Source organism: Thunnus thynnus, chromosome 20 (genome assembly GCF_963924715.1).
Source record: "Thunnus thynnus chromosome 20, fThuThy2.1, whole genome shotgun sequence".
Taxonomy (NCBI): Eukaryota; Metazoa; Chordata; class Actinopteri; order Scombriformes; family Scombridae; genus Thunnus; species Thunnus thynnus.
This window is the reverse complement of record NC_089536.1, coordinates 8,874,792-8,892,375: the sequence shown is the minus strand read 5'-3', so window position 1 is coordinate 8,892,375 and position 17,584 is coordinate 8,874,792. Positions and strand designations below refer to the sequence as shown.

At 40.4% G+C, this 17,584-nt stretch overlaps 2 protein-coding genes across 3 annotated transcripts in view; one reads left to right on the top strand and one right to left on the bottom strand.

The window, feature by feature from the left end:
- Positions 1-33: 33 nt before the first annotated feature.
- On the bottom strand, positions 34-13,637 carry LOC137171501 (guanine nucleotide-binding protein subunit alpha-13-like). Its single transcript, XM_067575454.1, has 5 exons — positions 13,125-13,637; positions 11,658-11,884; positions 7,766-7,816; positions 5,684-5,884; positions 34-2,474 (listed from the first exon to the last, which is right to left on the bottom strand). Exons 1-5 carry the CDS (start codon positions 13,405-13,407, stop codon positions 2,103-2,105), a joined length of 1,134 nt encoding a protein of 377 aa, XP_067431555.1. The 5' UTR covers positions 13,408-13,637; the 3' UTR covers positions 34-2,102.
- The window catches only part of LOC137171500 (regulator of G-protein signaling 9-like), a 19,679-nt gene continuing 15,722 nt past the window's right edge, over positions 13,628-17,584 (top strand). For both annotated transcript variants that reach the window (XM_067575451.1, XM_067575452.1), the window contains exons 1-3: positions 13,628-14,395; positions 15,953-16,049; positions 17,453-17,503. In XM_067575451.1, coding sequence (XP_067431552.1) covers positions 14,327-14,395; positions 15,953-16,049; positions 17,453-17,503 — 217 coding nt within the window. In that variant the 5' untranslated portion in view covers positions 13,628-14,326. The remainder of the gene's footprint in view (positions 14,396-15,952; positions 16,050-17,452; positions 17,504-17,584) is intronic.

Here is a 17,584-nt window from a genome sequence, read left to right as displayed (position 1 = left end):
ATTAATATGTATAATAAACAAAGAAGGGCATACTTTCATTAGAAAAGTGTATTTTATTGATAAGGTTAGAGTGGCATTATAATTGACACAGGAATGAATTTCAGTAAGGTGATGGAAAAAATTACACAAAAATACATCTACATCAAAAGGTCATCTTCAATCGGAAAAGCAATGATTGAAACACATTCAGAATGGAAAAAATACGCCATTTCTACAACCATTTACATATAAAGGAGATAAACCTGAATATTATTTACATGGCAACAGATTACAGTATGTACAAAGCGAGGACTGCAAGCAAACTGAAGCTCAACTATGAGCTTGCCTTCTGTGTGAACAGTCCCAAGAAAGCATGGGGTGATTTAATTTGGCAGAGAAGCAGAGATTTTAACAGTGCCTGGAAGTTGTCCTCTAACAAAGAATACAGTCGCTGACAAAGGTATTCAACTCCAGTAGCTTTTTTTGTCTATATATTTTTTTTCCTACAAATTCATAATATATTTTAAAAAGGGAAATCCTAAACAGCACAAGAATGCATGAAAAAAAATCCCTTCAAGGGGTTTTTCAAAGACGTCTGGAGTCAAAACTCAGTGCCAACACAGATATTCTCACATGACGGGGTACATCTCACCATAACAGTGTTGGTTACAGTATATTCAGACACACGCAGAACAAACCTCTGCTCATTTATTAATAGACATTCATCATTCAGGCATACAGGAGGTCTGTCCCTTTACAAGGCATCTAATCAGAGATGAAAACAGAGGAGGGGTGGGGGTGGGTGGGGGGGGTCTGGGCCAACGTTCTGGGGTCAAAGCCAGGAGGATACAGTACCAATCACCACCCAGCTAACTTGTACTGAGGCCTGGCTGAGTCTCGCCGCTCTGCCACCCAGATAAAGATTAGATTATTCTAATCATTCAACAATGACATCATCATGAACGCCGGTTTTTGTTTCAACCCTGAGAAAACAGTGGACTGCATGTTCACTTGTTGGCACATCTGCCAAATGTGCCAATAAAAGGTCATTTTCTGAATGACCAAAAAAAAAAAAAAAAAAAGGACAACTTGCATGGAAACTTGTTTTAGCTAAGATTGATTTTAAATTATCTAGAGACCCTGGCACAGTGATTAGGTCTCTATTAAGACATTTTATGGAAAGGCATCATAGGTTAATTCTCGCAGTCTTCCACAGACAAGGTGCCAGTGCTGGAGCCGATCTACACATCAAATCTTGAACTACTCTTTGTATCTTAACCATGAACTGGTCCTTGTCATAGCAAAAAATGGCTCTGTGCCGAACCCTAAAACCTGCTGATCTCGAACCAAGAAATAGAAACAACTGGGATTGGGAGAAAGAGGAACTGTGGTGCAAGAATACAAGAGAAAAAACAAAAACAAATGTGTAGACCAGATCATCAATAAGCTGACAATCCTGTCTAAAAACTACAGGGATTCACAAGGTAGCACTGGGCAGTGCAACATAAATAATGGAGTGAATTTGGACTTGATGAATTCAGTGCTAGGACATAGACTGGCAAATCAAACTCTGAGAACACAGACAGATGGTCTTTGTACATTTTGACCATATAACTTTGCTTACATGCCGTTTGAACTTGTTAACAAAGTATTTATTTCACCGTGGTTATAGCTTGGTAAGTTGTATATCTGGTTAGGAAAACCATATGCCCGGTTTGTGAAATGTTTTGCTGGTTTCCGCCAGGCACCGGCACCTTGTTAGTCGAAAAGCCTCAACGAGTCTTGTGCTGGAAGGCTCTCAGGTCAGAGGACAGAGTCTCAAGACGAAGTAGCAGATCTTATCCAACATCCAAACCACCTGCATGTCTTTCTTTTTTTTTTTTCTTTTTTTTTTTTTTTAACCACAGACAGTCTGCCCTACTGACTTGTTCCCCTACCAAACCCCGAACTAACAAGAAGGCCATCTCTTCAAAAGAGGAGAGTAAAAACTAACATAAAAACGGCTGAAGAAGAAACTGAGATCTATCAGATTCTTCTGAGGCTGGTTTCTCCCAAGTCCTCTTCAGGAACAAGGGGGTGGTTTGTCCCCATTCAGGTCCTCTACTTTCACAGGTTGACAGGGGTCATTGGAGCATGAGCTGTTTGAGGTTGTCATGGAGAATGGTGTCCTTGACGTCCCGGAACACCAGCCGGATATTCTCCGTGTTGATGGCTGTGGTGAAGTGGTGGTACAGGGGTTTCTGGGTGGCGTCGCGTCTCTTGGTCCGGAAGCACTCCACCATGAACGCCTGGATGTCCGGCAGGCTGTGCTCGGGGCCGGTGTAGTCGGGAAAGTAGTCCTTGAGCGGAACGCTCTTCACCTTCTCCTCCAGCAGGTCCGTCTTGTTGAGGAAGAGGATGATCGAAACGTTGACAAAGACGCGGTTGTTGACGATGGTCTCGAAGATGTTGAGTGATTCACGCAGCCGGTTGGTCAGCCTGTCTTCCATCAACACCTGTTAAACACAACAGAGGGATTAACTTCTACTACTATTACTGGTACTAATACTGATGATATTGTACTGTGTTGTTGTACTGAACTAAATGTAGTCAAAGTAGTAAAAAAAACAATAAAGCTGCATACGGACATTAATGGCACCCTTCCAAATAGTCCCTTTGAATCTAGTATGGGACATCCTGTGAGATCTTGTTGGCTTTTGTGTGAAGTAGGGATGTAATGGTATGCATTTGTCCTTGTTTGGTGCAGGATGTTGGTTTTGGTTTCTTCTTCTCCCCATGAACCAAGTACAGTCTACTTGGGTCTATGTTTTAGCATGTGTGCAGCAGTTTTGGCAATGTCTAAAGCTGCTGTCTGTTAGCTAGACCACAGCAGTCACGTTAGCCAGGCTCTTATAATGAGTATTGTCTCTATGACAAAAAGAAAAGAGAAACCAGAGCTGTCACTTTGATTCACTGTTTGGGAGTGTTCTGGTTTCCCAGTTAAGTTACAGTTAAGACTGGTGGATTAGATGAAAGCTGTATACCGAAGTTGGGTACGTCTCTTAGCTATTTGAGACAGCATCACCCGAGTGTGTCTATTACAGGAATAAGGCAAAAACTCCCCACAGAATTATTTAGACGTGCCGATGCCAAACGACTGTTTATATTTGGCTGTAGAGAGTTCGCATTTTACGGGCATTTTATGGGCGTTTTATGGGAGATGACAGGAAATTAATGGAGAGAGAGAGCGGGAATGACATATCACAAAGGTCACCAGCTGGATGACAACAGGGGACGTAACGGTTTAACCCCTAGGCTCCCATGATGCACCAGCTGGGCCTTTCTTATCAGACGATTTTAGCTCATTGCATAATATGCATATCGCTATCAGTGTAAATTATCAGCTGATAAGGAATAAGAAATTAAAAAAATACAGACATGCCAAAGTAATGCTTGAGGTCATTTAGAAACTGTCACCATTACATAGCTTGTACCTCAGAGAACTCCAGGAGGTTTATTTTTCAAGTGTAAAAAGTTCTGCTCTGCTTCTTTTAAATACAACTTCAGCAACCTAGATGTGTCAGATGCAAATCACTGCTGTTCACACAATGAAATATTGTACATATTTGCATACATACGCATTACAGTACATCATTTGCATACATACAACAGTCAAACGGACAAAAAAGTGAGAGATGTACTGATATGAAGATACCATTAACAGAATGTTTACAGAAATATCTGCAGATGTCTGTACTGTTAGTTGGTCATTTATGCCTGTTTATCCATTTATCTTTCACCTGCCTAAATACAGCTTACCAAGGAATACAATTCCACTTAGGCTACACACTAACCTACCACTACTGCTGCATTTACAAAGTTTCTATTGTTTACACCTCCACAATAATCAAACTTTGAACCAATTTGATTTTTGAAAATATGATTTTCAGCCAATTTGAAAAGATGATGACAATGTAGCTGTAAAACACAAACCAGCCTGAACAGACTAGTTTGTGGCTATGATGAAATAAATATTTTAGAGCTGGTTAATACAACGGTTTTCATTATAGGAAGACTATTGCTTAATGGTGTGATGACCTAATAACAAAAACAACAGGCTGAATATGAACACGGGTGTTGAAACTATCGAAGTAATCACATCCCTTCTTACATATGGTACTTAATTTACAATGGGGGGTTGTTTCCTTTCCTTGAAATGTTCCTAGAGTAGTTATAGACTACAGCGCCAACACACACACACACACACACACACACACACACAGGTAACTTTCTAGGTAACGTTACTTGTGTGGCACATGCACTTGCTTTGTTGTCAATGTGCCATGATCTGTTCCTCTCATTACAGTAACGGGATTGGCTGCAATAATGATTATGAATACAGTAAGTTACTATGAAAAGTCATGTTTATCAATCTGCGACACACTGACAATATAACTTAATGTTACTTTGCCAACTTATATGCCTGGTGAACAAGCAAGCTAGCTTGCAAATTACGTAATGTTGGGTCTAATGTTATTAACGTTAAATATTCACCCCAGTCCATTTACCTTCACAAAGGAGTTAAAAGGTTAAAAGGACCGTCCTCACCAGCCAGCTGAAGTGAGGAGGGGGAACAAGAGGGATAAAATCGATGTTGTGTTGCTGTCAATTTACAGTCTCTTGAAATGACATTATGCATTTGTCAATCATGATCATCCACGCTTGATATTTGGGTGAAGACAGCATGGGTGTATTATAAGAGCTGGGTACCGGACCTAAAATGACGCCCATTCAGTCCTATAAGAACTGCTTGGCTGGCACATACGCCAAAAAAAGTTTCTAGCTTGCGGGTTTGCTTCCGCGTTGTGCGTCCCACTGAATATACGTAGTAGTGTTTCCTCTGCTGGCCCCGCCCACAAGTTCCCACTCAGCCCATTGACTGTTTTACAAACGACTCTTTCACAATGGTGGTCTATGGGAAAAATGCTTTTTGGGCTGCAGGGGGATTTTTCACTGCAATACCGTGAATGGCCACAGGGAAAAATTAGCTGCAAGGCCGAACAGTGGCGCCCTATCCAGCTCTTATTACTCATCCATGAAAGAGAGAGGGGAATGAATCTGGCGCTATGATTGGTCAAACTCTTCTTCCTCTTTTGCTTTTCAGAAGGCTAGACGCTGCTGCCTGTTAGTCTTGAGTACTGCATGTGCACAATTGACCTCACAGGCGTCACCAGCTTTTTGCGCAGTTTAGAGTGACAAATTGTACCAGTGTACTTTGATGTCAAAAAGCGTACAGGCTGGCAGGTCTGCTCAGTGCATATCATGGTCATATCTATGTAATAACCTAAATTTAATTAACCTTATTAATAAGGTTTATATTATGTGTTTTTGTCAACATTTGTTGATATATAACATAGTAATAAAATATCAGTATCACCTTTATGACTGCAACTAATTAATTATTTTAATGGTACCCAGAATCATGTGTGATGATCACATAATAGTTTCAGATTGAGTTATAATTTGTTAATTCTATTTGTGGAGTCTATACATGCAGTGAAATAAATGCACATTTAGACACGGCGATGATGACTTATCAAAAAGTCATCAAACATTATCTGCTAGAACAAACTGATTACGTGCCACTTATCATCCTATCTCGAGTGTGTGCGCGAGAGGAAATTAGATGCCATGGCAAGCGTTTGGCACAGCAGCGAGTCTTCACCTGGTCGTATTCGGAGGAGGAGACGAGGAAGAGGATGGAGGTGACTGAGTCGAAACATTCAAACCAGCGCCTCCGCTCTGAGCGCTGCCCTCCCACGTCCACCATCTTGAAGGGCACGTTCTTGATCTCAAAGTCATACTCGTGGATGCCCTTGGTGGGCCTGCGGGCCAGCAGGATGTCTTGTTGGGTTGGAAGATAAGTCTGGTGGAGAGATGGAAAGACACAATGAGCGAAAGTCTATATAAATACTAGAAAGAATATAATACCATAAAACCCTGAGCGATAGATTCTGCTAGCTGGAATTTTACTATTACAACAGTAAGACAGAAATTATGTAGATGAATAAAAAAAAGAGACTGCAGCTGAGAGTAGGGAAAGTTTGTTTTGCATAGAATTAGTGAGCCTATTATCTTGAAATCTCTGTCTTTACCACAACGTAACCTCATTTCCTCAGGTTATCTTTTGTGCAAACATTACTCTTACTTTTGGGTAAAGAAATACATGAAACCTGAGAACACATGATTTTGTTTTAGTCCAATATGGGGAAATATTTCATATAATCCACAAACGTTTGATGTAGGCTTTCAACCTTAATCAAGGAAAAGGTTTATGAACTATATAGAAGTTACACATTTATGAGCTTTGAGGGAATCACAGCAAAGTATCAACATTTTAAGGAAACAATTAAAAAATATTAGCAAATTTTAAGCTTTATTCATTCTCAACATTTGAAAAGCCTACGTACTTTCATCTTTGGGAAAAAATCAAAGGTAGAAGTTTAACATTAGTTTATATCCGGCTTAAAGCTGGTTCTGCTGAAAACTCTAAAGTCTCGAGTCTAAATGGCAGTTTGGAAGTTGGATGTAAAGATCGGAGGGAAGCGTGTGTAACGGCTCAGACACAAATAAATAACACTAAGTTACAGCTGCTCCAGTACACCTGGATGATGTGGACTTCAAACTAAATAAATATAATGACAATATTCCTGATATTTGTTATAAATCCAAAGAGTCTCATGTTACTCTTGTTCATTGTTCGTGGGTTTGTGTTAAATACAAGAGTTTTGGGAGGATGTTATTAATATGATCTCAAACTTTTTTTTATTTCACTCATATCATATGGATCTTATTTAGAGAGATAAAGAATATTAATGTATAGACATGTATTTATTATTAAGCTACTTACTGCTTACTGAAAAAGAAAGGGATTCTCCAAACATTGTCTGGGTTAAAAATAATAGTTTTCCATTATATGGAGAAAACCCCCCCCACATGTTTGAAGAGGAAAAGTGAGTGTTTGTTTATTTAAGATAAAGCCATGCTGGGAATCTTCTGCTAAATGAAGGACTGGGTTGAATATAAATAGATCTGCAACGATAAGTCAATTGGCAAAATTAACTGCAGCTATTCTGATAATGATGCTGATGCTAAAATTCTCTCAATCTGGTGTCTGAAACATGAATATTTTCTGGTTTCTTTAGTCCTCTATGATATTAAACTGTACGTCTTTGGGTTGTTGACTGTTAGTCAGGACAAAAAAGACATTAAGGTTGTATCCTGGTTTTTGGGAGACTGATTTTACAGACCAAACATAGACAGTCAACAGATTAATCGGTAATGAAAATAATTGTAAATATAAATGTAATGGTACACCTTACAAGTGGTGAAAGATTGTTATTTATTTAGTTGTTAGAAGAAGAGAAAGAAGAGTAGGGACAAAGTGAGTGAAGTACTGTAGATTTGTTGGAAAAATTAATAAAAATAGTCTTCAAAAGAAGGTGGATATTGAGCAGTAATTTGAGGAAAATAACAGAAAAACATTTTATCTTACAAAATAAATCCTACTAACACATATAATATCTACTGAAAACACTGAAAAAAGGCAAAACATCAGGAAAGAGGTGATAACATGCCAGTTTTCTCATGTTAAAGTGCTTCTTCTTCTGAAACGTCAGCATCCTTCAACAATAATCTTAGCTGTTTGTGTGCCGGTGTTAAATTAAATTGTCTAGACGTGTTGCAATATTAACTATAATATCTACAGGACTGATTATAACAATTAGTGCAAAGAGAAACAACTTACCGGGTCGCCAAGCTTATCCAGATTATCCAAGAAATACTTCACTGACTCACCCTGCGACAGGACAGAGGAGGAATTCCTGTTAATTCTTCACAATTTATTACATATTAATCACAAAGTGTAATGATACGTGCAGAGTTTACATGAGGTTCATATTCACTGTCACTGCATTCAATAGAATAAATCTGTTGCTGTTGTAGAGACGGGGAGCCGACACACACACATGCACACACGCGCACACGCACACGCACGCACACACACACACACACACACACACACACACACACACACACACACACACACACACACACACACACATATTGTCCTAGGTCCCCAATAAACTGGTCTTAAGTCTGAAATTTGTCCCTGAAAGTAGCTCAGACAGACACAAACACACACACGCAGGTAATCTGTTTGTTTTCTTTTTCAAAACTTGTGTGTCTGCCTGATAGCTGAGTCTGCTCTGAGGTAGGTGAAGCAGGATGCAAAGCATTTCGTATGGCAGTAGTCACATGTTTGTAAGTGTGTCTTTGATGTATTCAGAAGTGTGGCTAGGTCTGGTGTGTGTGTGTGTGTAGGGATGTTTTTTCTAGACCATTCTGACGCTGTTCATGTGCAATTAGTGCAAGCCCAGACATGAGGCTGCCAAGAATGAGATGCATTCCTTTATCTGTGTGTGTGTGTGTGTGTGTGTGTGTGTGTGTCCCCTGTGCGCAGCATAAACCCAAAACTGACTGCAAAAAGCAAAACAGATCTCTCTTGTCATCTTCGCTCTGACCCACAGTGTCTATACTGTGACGCACCGCACCTTTTCATGGCTGTGCTTTGCATTATTGGCACAATAAACCGACTCCCCTTGTTGTAAAATTCAACCCTTGTCAGTAGTAGTGATTGATTGGGTTTTATTTCTGCATGTTAGCAACACATAGCAGCCATTTCCCCATGCTGTAGGCTCCTGTACTCACCTTTTGATCTTTTAAAAAAAAACAAAAAAAACTGACCTGACCTGAAAAACCTGTGTGTGCATGTGTGTGTGTGAATGTGTGTGTGTGCACACGTGGGAAGTGTGTGCTAGGCTAAGATTACACTAGGGGAGGAGTAGAATGGCGTGCTGCTAGTCTAAAGCCAAAGAAAGAGGAGACACCTTGTTGTGAAGCTAATTTTAATTTTGGCCATAAGACTGGCTTTGCCTGAGTAAAGAAGTTAAAGTCAGAGGGAGCCAGTGGTTTTGAAATTACCAAAAATGAGTCTGATAACAAAAAGAAGAAGCGAAACAAGAACAGCAATCACTCTGAGCTCTTTCTGTTCATTATACGGCGTGACTGTGCCTTTCAGTTTATATATGTGTGCTCTCAAAGCAAAACTGAAACACAACATTATATAACAACATCAGTGTGTTCACTCATGCGAAACATAGCGGGGTTTTTTGTTTTTTGTCATTAGAAGGTGTCACTACATTGATTTAAAAAAAAATCTCAAGTAAGAAGAGATTATGTTTATGGCTGATGTCAGCAGTTGGTGAACTTTGTACTACACCGAGCGAGACATGCCCTTTGTGGTTTTCTCTATACTGTACATGCATTTTTAATCATTACAAGCAAGCCCGAAGGCACGTGTGATTTGTGATGCAAATAAGGCATCACAAAAAGGGCATGGTCAAAACACGATGGGTTGTATCTGCTAGCAAGGAAACAAATTAGTGTTCGCTAACAAGAACAAGGAAAATTGGAAACAGCTCCTGACAGAACAACTCTTCAGCTGCTGCTTCTGTCAAAATAAGAGCGCTCATCTTTTGGAGTTATATTGCCCTCAGGTAATAATATTAAGGAAATTAAAGTGGAGTCCTTGAATGGCATGTCAGAGAACATATGAGAGGTACTATGAATGTGACTATGAGTGTATGGTTGAATCTAGGGCTGTAACTAGAGCTGCAACGATTAGTCGAATCATCAATTGACAGAAAATTCATTGTGACTATTTTATAACAGATTCATCTTTGAGTCAAATTTCAAGCAAAAAAAAGTCAAACATCCCCTTGTCCCAGCTTCTCAAATGTAAAAATGTGCTGTTTTTCCTGGTTTTATATTAGAGTACATGTTTCAGTATTTCCTGATGTTTTGTAAATAAAACGATAAAATGATTAATAGAGAACATAATATAATTAATCTATAATGAAAATAATGGTTAGCTGCAGCTGTAGCTTTTACTAATCTGCTGACCATGTTATTTGTCTATCATTTATTGGTTAATCATCTGTCTGTTTTCTCTGACCAACAGTCCAAAAATATTCAGTTTACTATCATTTAAGACACAAAAAAAGCAGAAAATCCTCACACATGAGATGCTGGAACCATGAAATATTTGGCAGCTTAATTGATAAATGACTATCACCAAATTAATTAATTAATGCCAATTAATTTTCTGTTGAGCGACCAATAATTTTAGATGTACACTAATCTGTAAATGCTGTACATATGTGTAGTCCTGTGTATTGGTTAGACATAACACTGGCTGTAAATGAGGGATGAGATTTTAAAACATGCAAATATATACTATTTATACTTGCAAATATAAGAATAAATGCTGCAACATTTTTCTGACCAATTGTTTAACCTATAAAATATCTAAATATCTATAAAGGTATCCGTCACACCTTGAAAGAGTCCAGGTTAAGGTCAATAAGTTGCTTGTTTTGTTTGCCAAACAATGTTATAGGATGCAATGCTAAACCTTTGAATTGATTATAAACATTCTTGCCTTTTATTTTTCTGTCAGACCACTAATTGATTAATTGACTAACTGTTTCAGCACTAATACAAATTATCAGTGACTAATCCTGATGACAGATTCAGAGGAGTTCAGTGCATGCATATAGATTTTCGTCAACTCTGATATTTTGAGGAACATTTTTCACCTTTTTTCTACATTAAATATATGTAAATGATCGATAGTTGCAGCCTTACACTCACACACACAGAATGTATGCATGTATGTATGTGTGTGTGTGTGTGTGTGTGTTTGTGTGTCCTTGTGTAACTTGAGGTGTGTGACACTCTTGTGTTTGTGTGCAAATAACGCTGAGTGGGAGAGCCGGGGCTCTGTATGTAAGCATAAAGCTGTTTAACTACAGATCAACATTCCAGCTCTGATCACTCTTATTCCCCTTTCTGTCTGCACAACCAGCTCACAACAGCAAGCTGCGTGTGTGACAGACTAACAAAACACCATTGAGAACAGTTCAGGCTTATGCAACTGACAGAACAAAAAAAATGTTAATTTTCTGCTTTTATCTCATTACTGAACTTGGAGAATTGTGTCATGTATTTGCTGGTCATTTAGAGACCCTCAAAGTTCACATCACATGACGTGACAGCAACCCTGAATAAAAAAATAAAAAGTTGCAGTGGGTTGTGAAAGTGCTACCGGGTAAAATGAAAGCGCAGGAAGGTCCCAGAAAGTACATGAGAAGGTTCTCGACCACAGCTTTATTCTGGGGTAAACGTCACTGTTAAAATGTGCATGCCGACAGCCAAGACATAAGGAGCGGGGAGAGGTGTAAACAGGAAGCTGACTAAATCACATGTCTGACCGCTCGACAGAGAGCGCCAGAGAAATAAGAACCAGAGCGAGATATAGGGAGAGAGGAAAGGGAGGATGAATTAAGTAGAAATTCAGTTTCACTTTCTATTTTCTCTGCAGTTTTTTACACCTTTCAGCTCATGAACTCTGACTTTTCATAAAAGAGCAGAAAACTCCTATCTGATTTGGTAATAGAGAGTTTGGTACTAGAGTGACATAAAGAAAAGTTCTTATCAGTGAATTAGTACAAACACTGGGCCAGCATTATCTTTCAGTACTGCTATTTCACTGTGTGCTTGCGTGTACATCCACTCACCAGCTGAAACTCTCTGCGTCGGTCGTAGGCATTCTGTATACCCGAGTCCACCCACAGAGCTCTGATGGCGGGCAGGTACTGCAAGAAGACGGATGTCTCCAGCTGCCCGTTGGCCATCTTGGCTGACCGGGTGTCGAATGCCATCAACTTGTCCCCATGCTGCTGGTTGTCTGGGTCACCCCACGGGATGTGCAGCTTCTCCCGGGCATCCACCAACACACGTATACCTGGTGGGGCAGTGAAAAGATCAAAGTGAGGGAGGGCCTGCTGGTAGTGAAATGAAACCCAATGTGGGTAAGAGGCTAGAAGAAAAGGTGAACTAACATAACACCAGCGTCCTACAAACCTGTTTTCTCTACCAAGAGTGATGCAGCAGCATGTAAAAAGGATGTGACTGTATGGTTTCACAGTCACCAACATAAAAACCCATGTGACAAATACTTCTGGAGGAGTAAAGATCGGAAAATTGTAACATTTTGCTATTTGACCCTGTACAAATAACACTTAACTGACCTCATAAACATACACAAGAGGCTGACACAGGTAAAGCAACACCTAGCAAATAGTGATTAATAAAATTAGAGCTGCAACTAACAAGTATTTTCATTACTTGGGCTATGAAATTAAGTCAAGTCAGTTTTATTTATATAGTGTCAAATCACAACAGGCCTACACCGTACTCTTTAATGTCAGAAAATGGTGAAAAATGTCGATCACTCTTTCCCAGAGCCCACGATGACATCCTCAAATGTCTTATTTTGTCCACAGCCCAAAAATATTCAGTCTACTGTCATTTAGAACTAAAGGAACCAGAAAATATTCACATTTGAGAAGCTTGAATCAGAGAAGTTTGACTTTTTTTTCATAAAAAAATGACTCAAAACAATTAATCAATTATCAACATAGGTGGCAATTAATTCAATAGTTGGCAACTAATTGGTTAATCGACTGATTGTTGCAGCTCTACATAAAATAAATACATTAGTGAAGCTTATAATGACTTACTTTTATGTGACCGTTAAGAGTTATTGATTCAACTCTATGATGTAACTTTTTTATTTAGAGTACACCCTGTACATACAAAGAGTGGACAGACCTTACAGCATAATGCAGTGAAGGTTCACCCTCCATTAGCTACATCCCTAGGTTAGATATTGAGCAACAGCAAAACTTGCCTATGGCTATTTGAAACTGCTAGCCTCTATATGGCAATTGTAAAAACTTAAAAATGCCAACTATGCAATGTCTGTGCAGCTACGAACTGCTAAACCGGGAGATATAATCAGAAACGCGGTGCATATGGGTGTGCCGACAGCAGATGTAGACTGTTTATGTATGTCCTCTCCGCCAGCCCAGCGCTGCTTAAACAGATGTGGAAACTTTCCCATCCATTTTAAGCGCCTTTCTGAGGCCTTTCTGTCGTAGCCAAACGCCCCATTTCCTCTCGTAGTGTGCCTTCGAGGTTACCTTTGATAACGTTGCTGTAAATCGTGGCTCTGAAGTCCTCTCGGGCTTGCTGGTCGAAGTCCTGGCCGTGGATGATCCGCATTTGTTTGAGGAAAGTCGACTTGCCGCTCTCGCCAGCGCCGAGCAGCAGGATCTTCACCAGCCGTTTCACGTACGTTTTGTCCCGAGAAAGACATTTATCGATCTCCTTCGACTTTCTCAACTGTTCTACCTCGCTGTTGTTAAGCAGGCAGACGGGTAGACAAACTTTTAATACGGACCTGGTCGGCAGGAAATCCGCCATGTTCGCACAAACTTCATCGATGCTAATTTGATGCGCGGTCGCGGGGCGCAGGCACGGGACCAAGCCCCTTCCCTAAACTCAGGAAGTAGTGCTGCTGAGTGTTTACCATCAATCTTAGGTCACTTTACATCTAACCATTTATGTCTTGTTGACTCACACAAACATTACATTTTACCTTTAGTTACATATGTCTCGATAAACTCTTAATATATACGTCGAGGTTGACATATGAATACGTCAGTTGGAAGTATGAGTATAATGATCTGTCCTAACGGTCGTAGCGACGCAATTACACATTTACAAACTAATAAGCTGAGGTTATTCGGCGTGTTTAACTACATTTAAGCAGTCTGTAGTGGTTTAACTGATAAAACAATCTATAATTTCTGAATTAAGTTTGTAAAAAATAAATCGGAACATTAGCTGAAGTTGAATGATGATACCATGTCGCTCTCTGGTGGCTCGCTTTGGTAACTGCGTAACAAGCATTACCGGTTAGAAAAAGCCGCGCTCTGATTGGTCGAGTCCCTTCTCCCTTTAGTGATGTTGCATTCATGGCTGTTAAGGAATACGGAATTTCATAACGCACTTGTAAAGATTGTTAAATAGGGAAATGCACACAAGACATCCTCGCTTTTCTATAAATTGCCTATTTCCGTTACATATCCGATGTGTCAATATCACTTTCGTTATAAAATCAATTTAAATGAGAAAAACGAGAATGTAACAACACATTTTCAAATTCCCACCCTCCATGTAGGAGCACTTGAAGGCAGCACCGGTATAGATCATTGTACTTCCCCTCAGCATCCCCACACGACACAGACAGGGCTCACAGGCGACAGTTGAATTGACTGTGTGTGTGTGTGTGTGAGGGAGAGTGTGTGCGTGTGTGAGGGAGTGGAAAGCACCAGGCACTATGACAATTAGAAACGCTCTCCGGGATCATGGACAGAGGTATCGACCACGGATGGCATGTCTCAAGAAGGTAGGCTATCCCCCTTTACATCAGTGGTTATCACAAAGCTGCTCAGGCTTATATAGACAATACCTGCAGACGCACCATGGATTCTCTAAACGCAATGCTTGTGCTGTATTGATCTGCTGTAACCTCATAAAACCTGGCTGTAATCACATTATAGTAGCTTCTAAAACAATCTGTATTCTCTAAAGATCCTCAGAGGAATCCCTTGCCTGATGGTCTACAGATTTCTTTAGGTTGGACATTTTTTGTAAAGCAGGTACCATTTGAATTACACAACCTTCATTGCCTCAATTATGCATTCAAAAAAATCTGAATTGTAGTCACCCAATTAATTAAAATCAATTAAAATCTCATAAGCAAGCATTCAGAAAAGCATGTAACACAGTGACAAGACATCAAAATGCTGCAAATCAGATGTTATCTTGGTGTCAGTTCGCACTTCGTCTGTCTGTCACACTAAATGTTAGTCTGTGTTTTGTTGCAACCTTTTCACAGTGATAAGGTCATTCAGTTTAATAAGCATTAAGCCTGGATCAGTATCAGTGCTTCCATCTACACCAACCAGCCTCTGGAAAGAAGTTAATCCAGGCGCTGTGTATTGGAAAACAATCCAGCCCGGTCCTGTGGCCAGAGTGTGGCTCGATTCATCATCTCACATTTCACATTTGTTCATGTTAGGAGCTGCGTGTTTATCACAGCGTAGTAACTCTTGGTATTGCGGAGGAGGTCATTAAGAAAAAAAAGCTCTATCATTAACAGAATAATTTCTATGTCTAGAGTCTATTGATTCACAGCTCTCACAATGCCCTGCTCTCCAGGGGAATGCTGACAGAGAACTCATGTCCAGGAGAACTTGGTGTTTTGGTCCATGAAAGCCCACTTTGGTCCAGCTCAGCCCGGGGCTTATAGCCTCTCCAGGATGACTTCAAAGCACAAAGCCACTTCAAACAGTCTCAGGAGTCGACCGCACACACACACACACACACTCACACACAAACACACTCACTCTCTCTCTCACACACATTCACACACAAACTGAATTAATAAACCGCACTGTTCCGTGCTTTCCAGTACACACCTGAGCTGTGGGATCTATGGGAGCTGTGGGATCAGATGACGCAATAACTAAGAAACTATTTAGGGCAGTGACTCACCGTGAAAAACCTCCTACACAAGCCAAGCAAAAACAATTAGATCAGGTCATCAAACAAACCCCACACCTCACCTTTTGCCATCTTTGAATACAGTGTTATGGTTCAGATTTGCAGTTTTATTGTAGTTTTTGGACTTAAGAAGTGGAAATAGAGTTAAGAGAGTCGGCTAATCACTCACATTTGTGTGATAGGAAGTATTAATGACGCGCTTTGATAGTGAGCCTTAATATCAGAGTTCTCAAATCACTTAGAGGCAATTAAGATACATTTTTTTCAAATCTTTAATCCATCTAACCTGTTTTTTTTTTTCAAGAAACCTGTTGGCACGGTGACCTCTGCCCCCCACTCCTAGAACCAGTTGTCGTGATAACCTCTTCTCACCCCCCCTTATAATGTTCCTTCGCAGGCGGAGAAAGTGCTGCTGGAGATGCAGGATCCCAAATCAGGAGTTAAGTCGCAGCCTCAGCGGCTGGTCATCACAACAATACCACACGCCATCACCGGTGAGGAGGCGACACACACACACACACACACACACACTCACACACACATGCGGACATGCAAACACTGATGAATGCACGTACGGTACACACTTGATGTTATTCAGCGGCTGGTTGAGTGATTGTGCCTGTATAGTCTCACTGGAGGATACCAGAGCTCTGGGCTCAAACTCGAGAGCTACAGATTCCATCTCCATGACAACCCCCGCGGTCTCGGAGTCAGAGAGAGGGAAAAAAGTAGGAGGTGAAGGAGGAGGATGATTGAGCGGGCGAGAGGAAAAGAGCAAGTAACAGAGACAAAAACAGGAGAAAAGCAGACACAGAGCAAGGTGGGCGGGCGGCAGCAGCAGCAGAGGAGGAGGAGGAGAAGAAGAGGAAGAGAGGGAACCTAGAGTTCTACGTCAGGCTGGTTAAAATAGCTGAATCAATGAAACTTAGCAAACATGCCTCTCCTCTCCTCCTCTCCTTTAACTTTCTTTCCTCTTTTCTTCTTTCCTTTCTTTTCCTCTCTTTTTATTTCCTTTTCTTTATCTTTCTTTCCTTTCCACTGCTTGTCTTACCTTCATCTTTCTTTCCTTCTCTTTCCTCTTCTCTTTCCTTTTGCCTTCATCTTTCTTTCCTTTCCTCTCCTCTTGTTTACTTTCCTTTAATTTTCTTTCCTTTCCTCTCTCCTCTCCTTTTTTTACCTGCCTCTTTCTTTACCTTCTTTTACTCTCATTTTTTATTTTTCTCTCTCTCCTCTCCTCTATCTTTCCTTTTTCTTATCCTCAACATTCTTTACTTTCCGTTTCTTCCCGCTCCTCTCCTTTTTCTCGTTTCTTTTCCTTTCCTCTCCTGTTCTTTCCTTTCTTTACCTTAATATTTTACTCCTCTCCACTCCATTTCTTTACTCTTTTCTTTACTCATCTCTCTTTTCCTGTCCCTTCCTCTCCTCTTTTTTCTCCTTTCCTCCCCTGTTGCTTCCTTCTCTTTATCTTTCTCTCCTTCCCTTACTTCTCTCCTTCCCTTTTCTTACCTTCATCTTTCTTTACTTTACTCCTCTCACCTCTCCTCTTCTTTCCTCTCATCTCCTCCTTTCCTTTCCTTGTATCTTTCTCTCCTCTCTTTCCTCTGTTTCTCGCTGTGCTCTTCCTCCACAAACCCCCTGTCCACCTCCTCCTCTGCCTCTCTCCCTCCATCTGTCTCCTCACATTAGCTGGAGTGGCTCACAGGCTATCGACATAGTCAGTAGTGGTATATCAGAGAGGGGTCTGACATTTAGAGGCGCACACCCACCTCACAAACACTCACAGCACTTATTTCTTTTCGTTCGCTGTCAGAGCTGCTTTTGTCTGAAGTGCTTTTTTTTTTTTTTTCTATAGATGCTTTGTTTCCTCAGACTTGTCATTTGCATCTTTTCTCTGCAGGTGAAGACATAGTCGCCTGGTTAGCAGACAGATTCAAAGTAGACACGCAAGGTGAGAGATGATGCTATAGTATGTACTTTACGTTAATTACAGAGTTTGTGAGAGGTTTTATGTGCTTTAAATTCATGCCCA